This window comes from Carcharodon carcharias, chromosome 4, assembly GCF_017639515.1.
Source record: "Carcharodon carcharias isolate sCarCar2 chromosome 4, sCarCar2.pri, whole genome shotgun sequence".
Classification (NCBI taxonomy): domain Eukaryota; kingdom Metazoa; phylum Chordata; class Chondrichthyes; order Lamniformes; family Lamnidae; genus Carcharodon; species Carcharodon carcharias.
Window position 1 is genome coordinate 16014888 of NC_054470.1, and position 13330 is coordinate 16028217.

General features: G+C 42.6%; 1 protein-coding gene across 10 annotated transcripts in view; it reads left to right on the plus strand.

The window, feature by feature from the left end:
- LOC121276954 (casein kinase I) overlaps positions 1 to 13330 on the plus strand; it is a 284162-nt gene that overhangs the window by 80627 nt on the left and 190205 nt on the right. For all 10 annotated transcript variants that reach the window (XM_041185689.1, XM_041185686.1, XM_041185693.1 and 7 more), the window contains one exon: positions 3226 to 3295. In XM_041185689.1, coding sequence (XP_041041623.1) covers positions 3226 to 3295 — 70 coding nt within the window. The remainder of the gene's footprint in view (positions 1 to 3225; positions 3296 to 13330) is intronic.

Sequence of the window (13330 nt, forward strand, 5' to 3'; positions counted from 1 at the left end):
AATTCACTCCAGAGAAGTATGAAGTAATGCACTTGAGGAGGGTAAACACGGCAAGGGAAAGTACAATAGATGGTAGGATTTAGGGAAGTGTAGAGGAACAGAGGGACCAACAAGTGTATGTTTACACTTAAAGGTAACAGGACAGGTAGATAAGGTGGTCAAGAAGGCATTCAGGATCCTTTCTTTTACTGGCTGAGGCCCAGAGTACAAGAGCAGAGAGGTTATGCTCAAATTGTATAAAACACTAGTTGTACCGCAACTAGAATATTGTTTATTCCTGGTCACTGCATTATAGGAAGGACGTGATCACAAAGAAACTGCAGAAGAGATTTGGGATGATGTTGCCAGGAATGGTGGATTTTAGCTTTGAGGAAAGGAAAGGTGGACAGGCTGGGTTTGTTTTTTTTGGAACAGTGGAAGCTGAGGAAAGATTTAATTGAGGTGTATAAAATGAAGGGGCCGAGAGAGTGGATAAAGAGAAAGTATTTCTGTTAGCAGGGAGGTCAATAACCAGAGGACGTAGATTTAAAGTAATTGGCAGAAGAGTTAGAGGGGATGAGGTGTAATGTTTTCCTTCAGAGGGTGGTGGGGGTCTTGAAGTCACTGCCTGAAAGGGCGTTAGAGGCAGCAACCCTCATTCTATTTAAAAAAGCTCGCGAATATTTACGTGAGATGCTGTGAACTACAAGGCTATGGACCAAGAGCTGGAAGATGGATTAGATTGGATAACACTTTTTCAGCTGGCATAAACATGTTGTGCCGAAAGGCCTTCAGTGCCATAAATCTTTTTATGTTTTAACGTCAATGATGAAGAAGTCAAGAAGTAGTTTCACTGGGATTTATGCACTTTTGATATTGAACATCCTAACAGAGGCCAATTTGGAAAGATCAACTTGTAGACCCAGTATAGCGATGTGCCAAACCACTCTGCCCAGTTAGCCTGGTTTACTGGGTTAGTGAATAATTCCCCAAGTCTTGATATCAATGGTGCCTGAATGCAACATCCCCTTTAGAATTAGTATTTCCTAAGGAATAGGAGAGAAAATTTTGATTTACTTTTTCCAGAATTCCTCACTGTGAAGTGTTAAATGACAAGATTTCTCCTACCTTGTAGTAATGTCCTCGTTAATCTGGATATCATTAAGTTTCTTGTGCTATTTATTGACTGTTCGTGTTGATGGTTTACATTTAACATAGGGCACTGCTGGTACATGGAAAATGGTAAATTGACACTGCATGGCTGATGTATGTCTATCTCGACTAGTTGCAGCAAAATTTGAAGTATTTGTTTCATTTAATTAATTGCTCAGATGCAATTTTATCAATTTGTTTGCTTGTTTGACTGATTGGACTTATTTCAAGTTTCTCCAACTGGTTTAGTCATTCACCACCAGATCTGGCTGGACTACATGAAACACTTATCAGGCTCTGCTCTGCTAAGATTGCCCACTCACTCTCCCAGTCAACCTGGAATGTAAAGATAACTCATGGCTTTTCACTTCGAACTGCAGACTGTCTCCTTAAAGCCACCTTCAATGTCTGCCCCCCTACCCCCGCCATCTCCATGAACAAGTACGAGGAATATTAGTTATCTGTTCTGCTTGTGATCAGCCTTAAGGTGCTTCCTCGTACTTGTCTGCATGTTTACAATGTTATACCTGGTCATAGATCCGTTTCAAATCATGCCTTTATTGACTGGTGCCAGGTTAAAGTCTTAGTATGTTATACCGAACTAAGGACATTTTTTCGGTGGTGCTGAACTAAGTTTTAAATGGGATGAATTTTGAGCGGGGGGGCGGTGCGGAGTGCAGGGGTGGGTGCCCCCAATCGGGGGCACACTGCCATTTTACGTGAGCGAGCCAATTAAGGCCCACTCAGCGTGACATCTGCCAGGAAGTGCTATGCACTCCCTGTGTGGGGGTTGGGGGGGGGGTGGTACTCCCTCAGTCGAGAGTGCGCACTTTCCCTCATGCGCGCAAAAGAGTACACTCAACTGCCTGTGGCTAAGTGCTGCCTCAGGGAGATCGGCGCCAAATTTAAAAATGAAGGGGCAAAAATAAAATTTCCCTGACATGTCCCCTCATGTGACACTGTCACATGAGCCGGGACATGTCCATCACTTTTAGTTAAACTTATATTAAAATTTAAAAACCCTCATGAAACCCCACCCCTCCCGTGGATGAGGTTTCAGGCTTTTTCTGAAGCCCGCCAGGGCTCCCGGCCTGCCCACCAACCTTAAGGTTGGACGGGCAGGTCCATTAAGTATCTCAATTACCTTTTAAATGGTCTCAATTAGCTGTTGACAGGTCGGCAGGTGCACAGCTGATTCGGCTGCACCCCCGCCGACCTGAACATTGAAATGATGTCGGGACTTTTCCTCCCCATGTCATTCTGCATCTGTGAGCAGGCCCCGCCTCTCACTCGCTGACCTAAAGATCCTGGCCAATGTTTTTTTTCCACCACACTTTATAAACGCGTGAACCTCCTTCTAAACAATTTGTCCGATGCACTAATTTTTGATAAAGTGGACAAAAAGTCCAGTTCTAATTGGATCTCCTGGCATAGTTTGGATATTCCAAAATCAGTCACATAACCTGAATGAAAATACAAATTTCCGTAGTTCAATATTGCATAATATAGTGTGCAAACTGTACCTGTTACAGGGATAAGAGCATTAACCTGCACAATGTGAAGGACAATGAGGTAGCAGCTGACTGCTCTCTTAAATATGGGAGGCTCTTAATTCCTGTTGGGTCTAGTTTATATATACACAGTTAAACTGTTATGTATAATCTGCTCTGCCAAAATATCTATTCTCAATGCAGTAATGTTGCTTGATTATTTTTATTAAGAAAAGACCCTGCATTCTGGTCATTGGAATGTCCATCAGTTATTGTCCGAGTTTTGTTGTTTCTTGTTTGGTACCCTACTATCTGCAGATAGTTGCTGGTACTATTAATGTTAATTGAATAGCAGGGAAGCTTAAACAGTCTTGCACCTATTTGGTTGAGCATAACAGCAGTTACTGAGACAACAACAACACCTTGCATTTATATAGTGCCTTTAACATATAAATTAACAGTGTTTGCAACATTTTACTCAGTTGCTGCATTTCATTGTGTGAAATGATCTGAGATTAATCGATGCAAAAGTGCAAAATAAATGCAAATATTATGGGGTTTACATTCTTGCGTGTTTAAAACGAACATTTTTTTTTAAATTTAGGAACCTATGAAGTCCAGAGCACCGCAACTTCACTTGGAATATAGGTTCTACAAACAGCTGGGATCTGGAGGTAAATGTAGACATCTAATCTTCACACAATATTTCTAATTTGTTAACGAATGTTTGTGAAGAGCCTCTGACATTTAATTTTTTGGAAGTTTTGGTGAATACTGTTTGTGTGGTTTGATGAGAAGCAATTAACAGTTTGTTCTCATCTGAATTATGCTTGAAGAGCAATAGTTTTGTAGAACTGCAGTTGCAATTTTGTTTTTAAAGGTTCTTCATGCAGACCAAGAATGAATGTTATAAATTGTTTTGTACAAGTGTGATCTTTCCTGTTTGATTTGGTGAAATGTTGCAGATCCAGTTTGATCATGTTTAGAAAACAGTTTTCAAAGTATATGTAATATAGTAACGTTTTGGTCTCTGTTGGTGTGTAGGTACAAATATGGTTTGCTCACATGGAACAATTTACATGATCAATAAGTTCTGACCCTAATTAAACCTTGAAGTGGGCAAAATAAACCCTCCGCATAATACTGTTTGTCACTTGGGATAGAAAGTGCAAACTCTGACTTAATCTCTTTCGCTTGTTCACCAAAACTAACTTCTTTCTCAATGGTTGCCTGTATAAGAATGGTGGAGGCATTAGCAGGAGCAGAGGAACTTAAAGTCCATTGAAGCTTAGTATGAATAACAGATGGCAAACTAATACCAAAAATTGAACAACTGTCTATGATTAAAAAAAGATGGTTGGTGTTGCTTTAGCTGGACAGTTTGTAAGTATGCCTTAACTAACCGCAAACTGCTTACTGGACACCCGTTCTGCCTGAAATTTTTGACATGTTTAAAAGCTGTAAGGAATGATTTTCTAATTGATGATGATGATGTTGCTGGTAATGGAAATTGGTTAGGCTCTATTTTCCTGATTGAAATGTGGGTGGTTTAAGTGGTATGTGATTGAGCAGATAACAATGCATGGCCTAGCCTGTGATGGGGTGGGCTCATCAGAACGCAATATGCCCGAGTTAAATCCAAAATGCCATTGACCAGGTTGCTGACGGCAGAAAATTCAGAGAGTTTTTGGTTGCCAGGATGGCTTTCCTTTCCCAATCCTCAAGTATTTTGCCCACTCTTTTCCATCTGCACTTCTTTTTAACCAGTTTGGGCTTTTGTTCCATTCCCTCTTGGGCCTATTTTGGTTGGTTTAGCTCCTCTCCATCACTTTCCTTTTTGAGACCAAAGCTTCAGGCTGCAGCTGTGCTCCACACTTGCCCCTTACTCTGCTGAAGGCCTGCCTGGGCCCATCTATTCCTCTCTCTTCTCCCTCGCATTAATTTTGGGAGCTTTCCTACACCTGCCAGGTTCCTATTTATTCCACTTGTGTAAGGGGTAGTGACACGTTTGCTGTAGACCTGGAGTAAAGAGTTCAGAGATACTCCAGGTCTTCTCCACTCCGGGATGAGTAGATCAGCTGATTTTGCTGACAACTGCTCCTGCTTGTAGGCAATGATTGAAACTGTGAAGCAACAGGAAGAGTGCTCAGGGAACCACCTGATCTGCCAGTCAAGACGCTGACTATGTGCGTGCATGTTAAACACATGCTGCCCTTACAGCTGTGACATTGTGTCGCCTATTCACAGGCTTGCAAACTTGCACCACCTCAAATACAGATGCCAGCATCACTCTCATCTTATTGATTCATTTTTCACCTCTGGGTCTCAAACCCTTTTATGCTTATCACTTACCCCCCCCTACCCCCCAACCTCAACTTCACTCAGTGAGATCTGCTATGTGCTTTTACCTTTGCAGCTTTATACCCAACTTATTCCCTTAGGCCCTTCCTCTAAGGCCCCAGCTCCCACCCAATTCTGAGCATCGGGTTTATCTGCTCTGAACTGTTAAAGTTCTGCAATGTGCAGTATTTGTCAGCTGTGTGCTGTTTTTTTTTAGATCAGAACCTGCTGTTCTCCTCCCAGAGCCCAGATTTTCTTATAACCAGTACGTGTTCTAGCACCTTGACTGCTTGGGAGTGACCAGCCTGGATCACTCCATTCGACCAGCTTCGTTTTGATTTTTATCTTGCTTAAATCTTGTAAAAGGAAGTTGCAATTTCAGTGAATCAGGAAAGGAAGTTTAACCTGCATAGAGCAGACATGCCAACTTTTGTGTATTGATCGCAAGTGATAAGATTTCTGAGAGATTGGGCCTCCTTTGTGATCTCACGAGAGGGCTGTGAAGTGTTGGGATTTAGCTGCTGCGGGCGTTTACTTGGAGAGTTGCTGGACTGGCTGCTAATTGACAACTCTTGCCAAACAGCGATCGGTGTGTACTTTTTCGTTTTTGTCCTAGTGTCTGAGGATTGTTTTCAAAAAAGTATTGTAATTTCTAAATTTTTCCACTTTTTCAACGAGCAATATTATATCAGTGATTGCTTTCTGAGTGAATTGGTGAGAGAGAACTTTCAAAACAGATCAAGTTCAGAAGGTTCTTTTGGGCTTCATATCCTGTATCAGCCAATGAAATGTCTCTTTGTAGCTTTCATTCGTTGGATAGGCTGAATTAAACATGAGAATCTTTAACTTAATTTATTGAAGTCTGGACCGACTTCTGGCAGAAAACTAAACTGAAGTAAAGGCCCATACACCCCAGTTTAATAATCAGCTGGATTCATTTAAAAATGCATTGCTTCCTTGTCTATTCATTGACGATTGAAGTGTGTTTGAGAACAGCCATCAGGGAATGAAATTTGCGTTCCAATCCCCACAAAATTTCCAAGCAGGCAACACAGGTGCTCTGCGAGGCCCAAATGTTACTTCTTTGAAAGCGCGGAGAGCTGTGTGTGTGTGTCCCTCACGCATTTACTCTCTCCTTTCCTGTCTTTCTTTCTCTCTCACAGTCTCACTCACCCTCTCCTTCTCTCCCTCACTGTCTCTCTGTGTCTATGTCTGTCTCGGTCTCTCTCTCCTGCTCTGTGTCTCTGTCTCTCACTCCCCCTCTGCCTGTGTCTCTGTGTCTCGCTCCCCCCTCTGTCTGTGTCTCTGTCTCTCACTCCCCCTCTGCCTGTGTCTCTGTGTCTTGCTCCCCCCTCTGTCTGTGTCTCTGTGTCTTGCTCCCCCCTCTGTCTGTGTCTCTGTGTCTCACTCCCCCCTCTGCCTGTGTCTCTGTGGCTTGCTCCCCCCTCTGCCTGTGGCTCGCTCGCGCTCCCTCGCTCCCTGCCTGTGGCTCACTCGCGCTCCTCCCCCCCTCTCTGCCTGTGGGTGGCTCGCGCTCCCCCCCCCCCCCCCCCTCTCTGCCTGTGGCTCGCTCGTGCTCCCCCCCCTCTGCCTGTGGCTCGCTCGCGCTCCCCGGTTTGGCATTAATGATCTAGACACCAATATTTAGAGGTGACATTTAGAAACTCGCAGAAAGATGACAATGTGTGAAAGCCATCCAAAGGCAATAAGAAAGCCAAATAAGATGTGGAGACTGATCTGCAATTATGAGTGGGACAGAAGAAGAGAGTTTCAGGAAGAGAGACCATTTCTGTATTTGTGCATTTTCAAAGCCAATGGAATTAGTATGATCACTGTTTTAAGCATTGACAAATTTCCTGTCTGATCCATACATAGCTATCTATTGGTCAAGAGAAAATCCAAAGCTAGGAAGTAACTGATAACAGTCCTGGACATATTGGTCAGCACGGTGAAATTGGTCAGCACAGCGAAATTGTAGCTATGCACCACTGCTTTGCAAAACTTAGAATTTTACTTCTATTTTAAAGACAACGCTGTATAGCACATTAACGACACAGGCTTAAAACAGTTCTGAAGAGTTATATCGGACTGAAAACGTTAACTCCATTACTCCCTTCACGGATGCTGAATTTTTCCAGTGCTTCCTGTTTTTATTTCAGATCTCCAGCATCTGCAGTATTTTGCTTTTATTTAAAACAGATTCAGTTTGGTCCCAAGATTTAGCTGTTAGATTTTTCTTTGCCATGAACTGAAAGTGGACTGCATCAGTATTGCTAACTGTAAACACAAGTAGTCTTTATTTCTTCAGGTGAATTCCACTGCCAGATCTAGACTTAAATCTTATGCTGATGGGACACAGGAGTTGATCCCTGTATCACATACTTGCACAGAGCAAACCACTTACTTTGGTCAACCAGAGGTGCAGTAGAAATTGGGTACAGATAGCTCTTGAAGTAATAGTCATGAACTAATTGTTTTAAAAAAAACTGAAGGGGAACTGTAAACTTAAGACATGGACCTCATTCAATCAACATGGATTTTTTCTGGGCCAGGGAAAGATCTTCAAAAAAAAATACTTCTGTGACACTCCCACTCTTGCCATTTCATGGAGTTTTCTTAGTTTCCCATCGTCACCCCAGAGGGGGGAAAAAAACAAAATATTTCAGAGCCAAATGAGAAGTGATGAGCTTTCCTCTAGCAGTTTTAGTCTGGCAGGCAAACATTTTCTCTATTGGGATAACTCTGTCCTAACACAAAAGATACATTCTCAGCTTCCACTGTTACTTGCCGGCCCTCTTTGGAAACTCTCCCTACCACTGAATGCTTGCCATCTGTAGGTGAACAGATTCATCCAGTTGCAGATCAGACAAAGTGAATGAATTTTGACACTACTAGTTCTTCCAGTTGATTACATATTCTATCCAGTCACTGTTGGTTAAGTTTTCTGTGCTTTATGAAAATACAAAAGTCTTATTTGTTTAAGAAGTAGTAAATGTGTGCATCAGAAAGGACAATCTTAAAGATTGGGTGAGTAGCTGAAGTGCTGTTACATCCTTTGTGATGCAAGAAATGCCTTGAAAAATTGCATTTCATAAGTTTTAAGTTTACATTAGGCACTGGGAGTTAATTACTTTCTCTAGAATATTACATGAAATGTTGATTCATACATTTGGTTTTCTGATACAAGTATGTTGTTTGAATTTCAATACATGGGGTTTTTCTTAAAGAAAGATTCAACCAGAAGTGTGAAACAGAGGCTCGGTGTTTTCAAGGCAGGTGGGAGTGTCGATATGAATCCTCAGCCTTGAATCTGAACCCATGAAGTCTCAGACTTTAGGTCAAAAGTAGTTAAGAAAGCCGCCTGCTGATTACAGCTACTATCCCCCCTCAGCTGATGAATCTGTACCCCTCCATGTTGAGAACGTTTGGAGAAAACACTGAGGGAAGCAAGAGTACATTGTGTAGGGGACTTCAATTCTCACCATCAAGAGTGGGCTTGGTAGCTGGCCAAGTTGCTGCCAGACTGTGCCAGCAACTTTCTTGTGTTTGCCCTCACTAGCCTACCTTCTGGAGAGACAACTTACTGTGGTAACTTTGTGAGCAGTGATCATTGCACAGTCCTTGCATATGCACAGTCTTCTTCAAAGTGATATATTGTAGCATGACTACCATGCCAAATAGTGCAGACTATGACAGATCTAGCAATCAAAACTGAGTATACATTAGGCTCTGAGTCAGCAACAACAACACCACAATCTGTAACCTGATGGGTATCTCACTCTGTTCATCAGCCACCCTGGAGACCAATCCTGATCTAATAGGGGGTGCAGGTGTGCTGAGTAGCACCAAGCATACCTTAGAGACATTTATCTGTTGTAGCTGATGCTGCACAAATGAAACATCAAGTGTGGCAGGCTAACCACATCCCCCCCTCAATCATGGTGCAAGCACATGAATACAAGAGCTGAGGCTAATGTTTGAAGGTATATTCAGCTTAAAGTGCTGATAGGCAATCCTTCCCGTTTATAGATATCAACAGCCTCTTAAATTTATATAGTGCCTTTAATGTAATGAGACGTCCCAAAGCACTTCGCAGGAGCATTATAAAACAAAATAGGAAACCGAGCTGCATAAGGAGATGTTAGGTGAGATGACCAAAAGAGGTAGGCTTTGAGGAGTGTCGTAAAGGTGGAACGTGAGGTCAGAGGTATATGGAGGGCATTCCAGAGCTTGGCCTAGGCAGCTAAAGGCATGGCCACCAATAGTGTTGCAGTTAAAATTAGGGATGGACAGAATGCCTGAATTAGATTAGCTCCAATATCTTGGAGGGTTGTGGGGCTGGGGGGAGTTCAGAAATAGGCTACGGTGGAATATGAAAACAAGGATGAGAATTTTGAAATAGAGCCATTGCTTGATCAGGTGCCTTTGTAGGTCAGCGAGCCCAGGAGTGATAGGGGAATGGAACTTGCTGTGAGTTAAGTGGGTGGCAGCATTCTGCATGACTTCATGTTTACAGAGGGTAGAACGTGGGAGACCAGCTTGGAGTGCATTACAATAGTCGAGTCTAGAGGTAACAAAGACATGAATGAGGGTTTCTACAGAAGATGAGCTGAGACAGTGGTGAAGTCATACAAGTTGTCGAGGTGGAATTAGACGGTCTTCATGATGACATGAATATGAGGCTGGAAGCTCACCGTGGGATCAAATGTGACACCAAGGTCGCAAACAGGTTGGCTTAATCTCAGTCTGTTGCCAGGGAGATAGATGGAGTAGTTCTGAGCCTCTGACTTGCTCATGTAGCCACAGTATTTATATGGCTAGTCCAGTTTGGTTTCTAGTCAATGGTAACCCCTAGGATGTTGATAGTGGGGGATTTGGTGTTGCTAATGCCATTGAATGTCAAACGCATTCTGTCTCCCCCCTTTCTTGAATAAAGGTATTGCATTAGCGATTTTCCAATCTTCTGGGACCTTCCCAGATCCTAGAGAATGTTAATTTTGGAAGATCACAACCAATGCATCTATCACTGCAGTCATTTCTTTTAAGACCCTAGGATGCAGGCCATTAGGTCCTTTAGTTCTAATAGTTTTCCCAGTACCTTTTTTCCTTATTAATTGTGATTTGTTTTAAGTTCCTCACTCCCTTTTACCTCTTGATTTTCAAGTGTTCATGGGATGTGTTTTGTGTCTTTTACAGTGAAGACAGACACATAATACCTGTTCAATGCTTCTGCCATTTCCTTATTTCCCATTACTAATTCCCCAGCCTCTTCCTCTGAAGGACCAATGCTCACTTTAGTCACTCTTTTCCTTTTCAAATACTTGTAGAAACTCTTACTGTCTGTTTTTATATTTATAGCTAGCTTTCATACACAAATCTTTCACTCATTATTATTTTACTCACCCTTTGCTGATTCCGACAATCTATCCTATCTTCTGACCTACCACTAACCTTTGCACTTTTGTATGCTTTTCCTTTCAATTTGGGACTATCCTAACTCCCTGAATTAGCCATAGATGGTGCATTCTTCTCTTGACTTTTCTTTCTCAATGGACTATACCGTTGCTAAGATTTCTGAAATATCTCCTTAAGGTCTGCCACTGTTCCTCTACTATCCTACCTTTATTTTCCAAGTTCACTTTAGCCAAATCTGTTGTTATATCCCTGTAATTGTCTTTATTTTTGTTTAAGACACTCATCTTAGAACCATGCTTCTCACCCTTAAACTGAATGTGAAATTACAACATGCTATGATCATTGTCGCATAAAGGCATCCGAACTATAAGGTCATTAATTAGTACTGTCTCATTGCACGTTACCTGATCTAAAATATTCTGCTCCCTGGTTGGCACCAGAACGCACAGTTCAAAGAAATTGGCCTGAATATTCTCTGTGAACTCAACTAACAGCCTGCCTTTACCAACCTGATTCATCCAATCTATATAAAGATTAAAATCGCCCATGATTATTGTAGTACCATTCTTACAAGTCCCCGTTATTTATTCCTGTATACTCTGCCCTAGAGAGGTATTGTTAGGGGGCCTATAAATGACTCCCAGAAGTGACTTCTTAACTTTGCCATTTCTTAGCTCTACCCAAACTGATTCTATGTCTTGAACTTCTGAACTAAGGTCATCTCTTAGTACTGTAGTAATGTTAGTAACTAGCCTTGACACCAAGGTAGCATTCAACTGCGGATAGCAACAAGGAACCATAACAATAGTCAATGGGAAAAGGGATGCCCTCCAATGCTTGATATAACCCTGACACAATAGAAGATTGTGGTTGTTCAAAGGCTGTTTATTGTCATCTCAATACCTCATGACAGGAATTCCTTGGGGAAGCTTCCTTGGCCCAGCTATCTTTTTCTGCTTCACCAGTTCTGTTCTTTCCATCATAGCGTTAGGAAAGACTGACTATATTGGCTGATGATATAAACATTTCTAACTTCATTCACAGCTATTCTGATAATTATGCAGCTTATGCTAGCCTACAGCAGAATCTGAATAACATCTAGATTGGGTAACAAGTAGCAGATAGCATCTGTGTCGCAGGTAAAGACATTTCAAACAATAAAAAACAGCCTTGCCCCCTGATCTTTGGAGGCGATACCACTCCAAACCTTCACTATCAGTATCTTGAAGATCAGCATTTACATAAAACCTAACTAAAACAGCTGTATCAACACCATGTTTGCAAGGTCAAGGAAGGTACAGGTACTCGGTGTTGCTTGGCTCATCCCCTAATGACTCAAAGTTCCTCCATCATTAATGAAGTTCAATGAGGACTGTAGAAGGGCATGCCAGGAGCAACACCAGACACATCTTAAAATGAGGTGTTGACCTGGTGAAAGATTACTTGCATGTCAAACAGCAGAAGCAGCATGTGATAGACAGAGTTAAGCAATCCCACAGTCAACAGATCAGATCTAAGGTCTGCAATCCTGTCGCATTCAGTCATGAATGGTGGTGGACCAATGAACAACTAACCGGAAGAGGAAGCTCACAAAACTCCCCATCCTCAATAATAAGGGAGCCTAGCACATCAGCGCAAAAGAGAAGGCTGAAGCATTTGCGACCGTCTTCAGCCAGAAGTGCCGAGTGGATGACCCATCTCAGCCTTCTCCCGAGGTCTCCAGCATTGCAGATGTCGGTCTTCAACCAGTTTGATTCACTCCACATGATATCAAGTAACAGCTGAAGGCGCTGGATACAGCAAAAGCTATGGACCCTGACAACATTACAGCAATAGTATTCAAGACTTTTGGTCCAGAATGAGCCCGCCCCGTGCCAAGTTGTTCCAATAGAGCTGAGACACTGGCATTTACCTGACCAATGTAGAAGATTGCCCAGGTATGTCCTGTCCATAAAAAGCCAGACAAATCCAAGCCAACCAATTACTGCCCCATCGGTCTACTCTCCATCAGCAAAGTGGAAGGTATTGTCGACAGTACTATCAAGTGGTACTTACACAGCTTAGTTGTGGTTTTGTGGGGACCACCTGGATCTGTATCTCATTACAGGATTGGTTCAAACACGGACAAAAGAACTGAACTTGAGGTGAGGTGAGAGTGACTGCCCTTGACATCAAGGCAACATTTGACTGAGTGTGACATCAAGGAGCCCTAGCAAAATTGGGGTCAATGGGAATCCAAGGGATAACTCTCTGCTGGTTGGAGTCATATAAAGAACAAAGAAAAGTACAGCACAGGAACAGGCCCTTCGGCCCTCCAAGCCTGCGCCAATCATATTGCCTGTCAACTAAAACATTTTGCACTTTCTGGGTCCGTATCCCTCTATTCCCATCCCATTCATGTATTTGTCAAGCTGCCTCTTAAACACCACTATCGTACCTACTTCCACCACCTCCTCTGGCAGCGAATTCCAGACACTCTCCACCCTCTGCTTAAAAAACTTGCCCTGCATATCTCCTCTATAGTTTTCTCCTCTCACCTTAAATCTATATCCCCTGGTAATTGACTCTTCCAACCTGGGAAAAAGCTTCTGACTATCTACTCTGTCCATGCCACTCATAATTTTGTAAACTTCTGTCAAGTCGCCCTTCAATCTCCGTCGCTCTAGTGAGAACAATCCGAGTTTCTCCAACCTCTCCTCATAGCTAATAACCTCCAGACCAGGAGCGTCCTGGTAAACCTCCTCTGCACCCTCTCCAATGTCTCCATATCCTTCTGGTAATGTGGTGACCAGAATTGCACGCAATATTCCAAGTGTGGCCTAACCAAGGTTCTGTACAGCTGCAGCATGACTTCCCAACTTTTATACTCAATATCCCTGCCAATGAAGGCAAGCATGCCATATGCCTTCCTGACTACCTTATCCACCTGCGTTGCCACTTTCAGTGACCTGTGG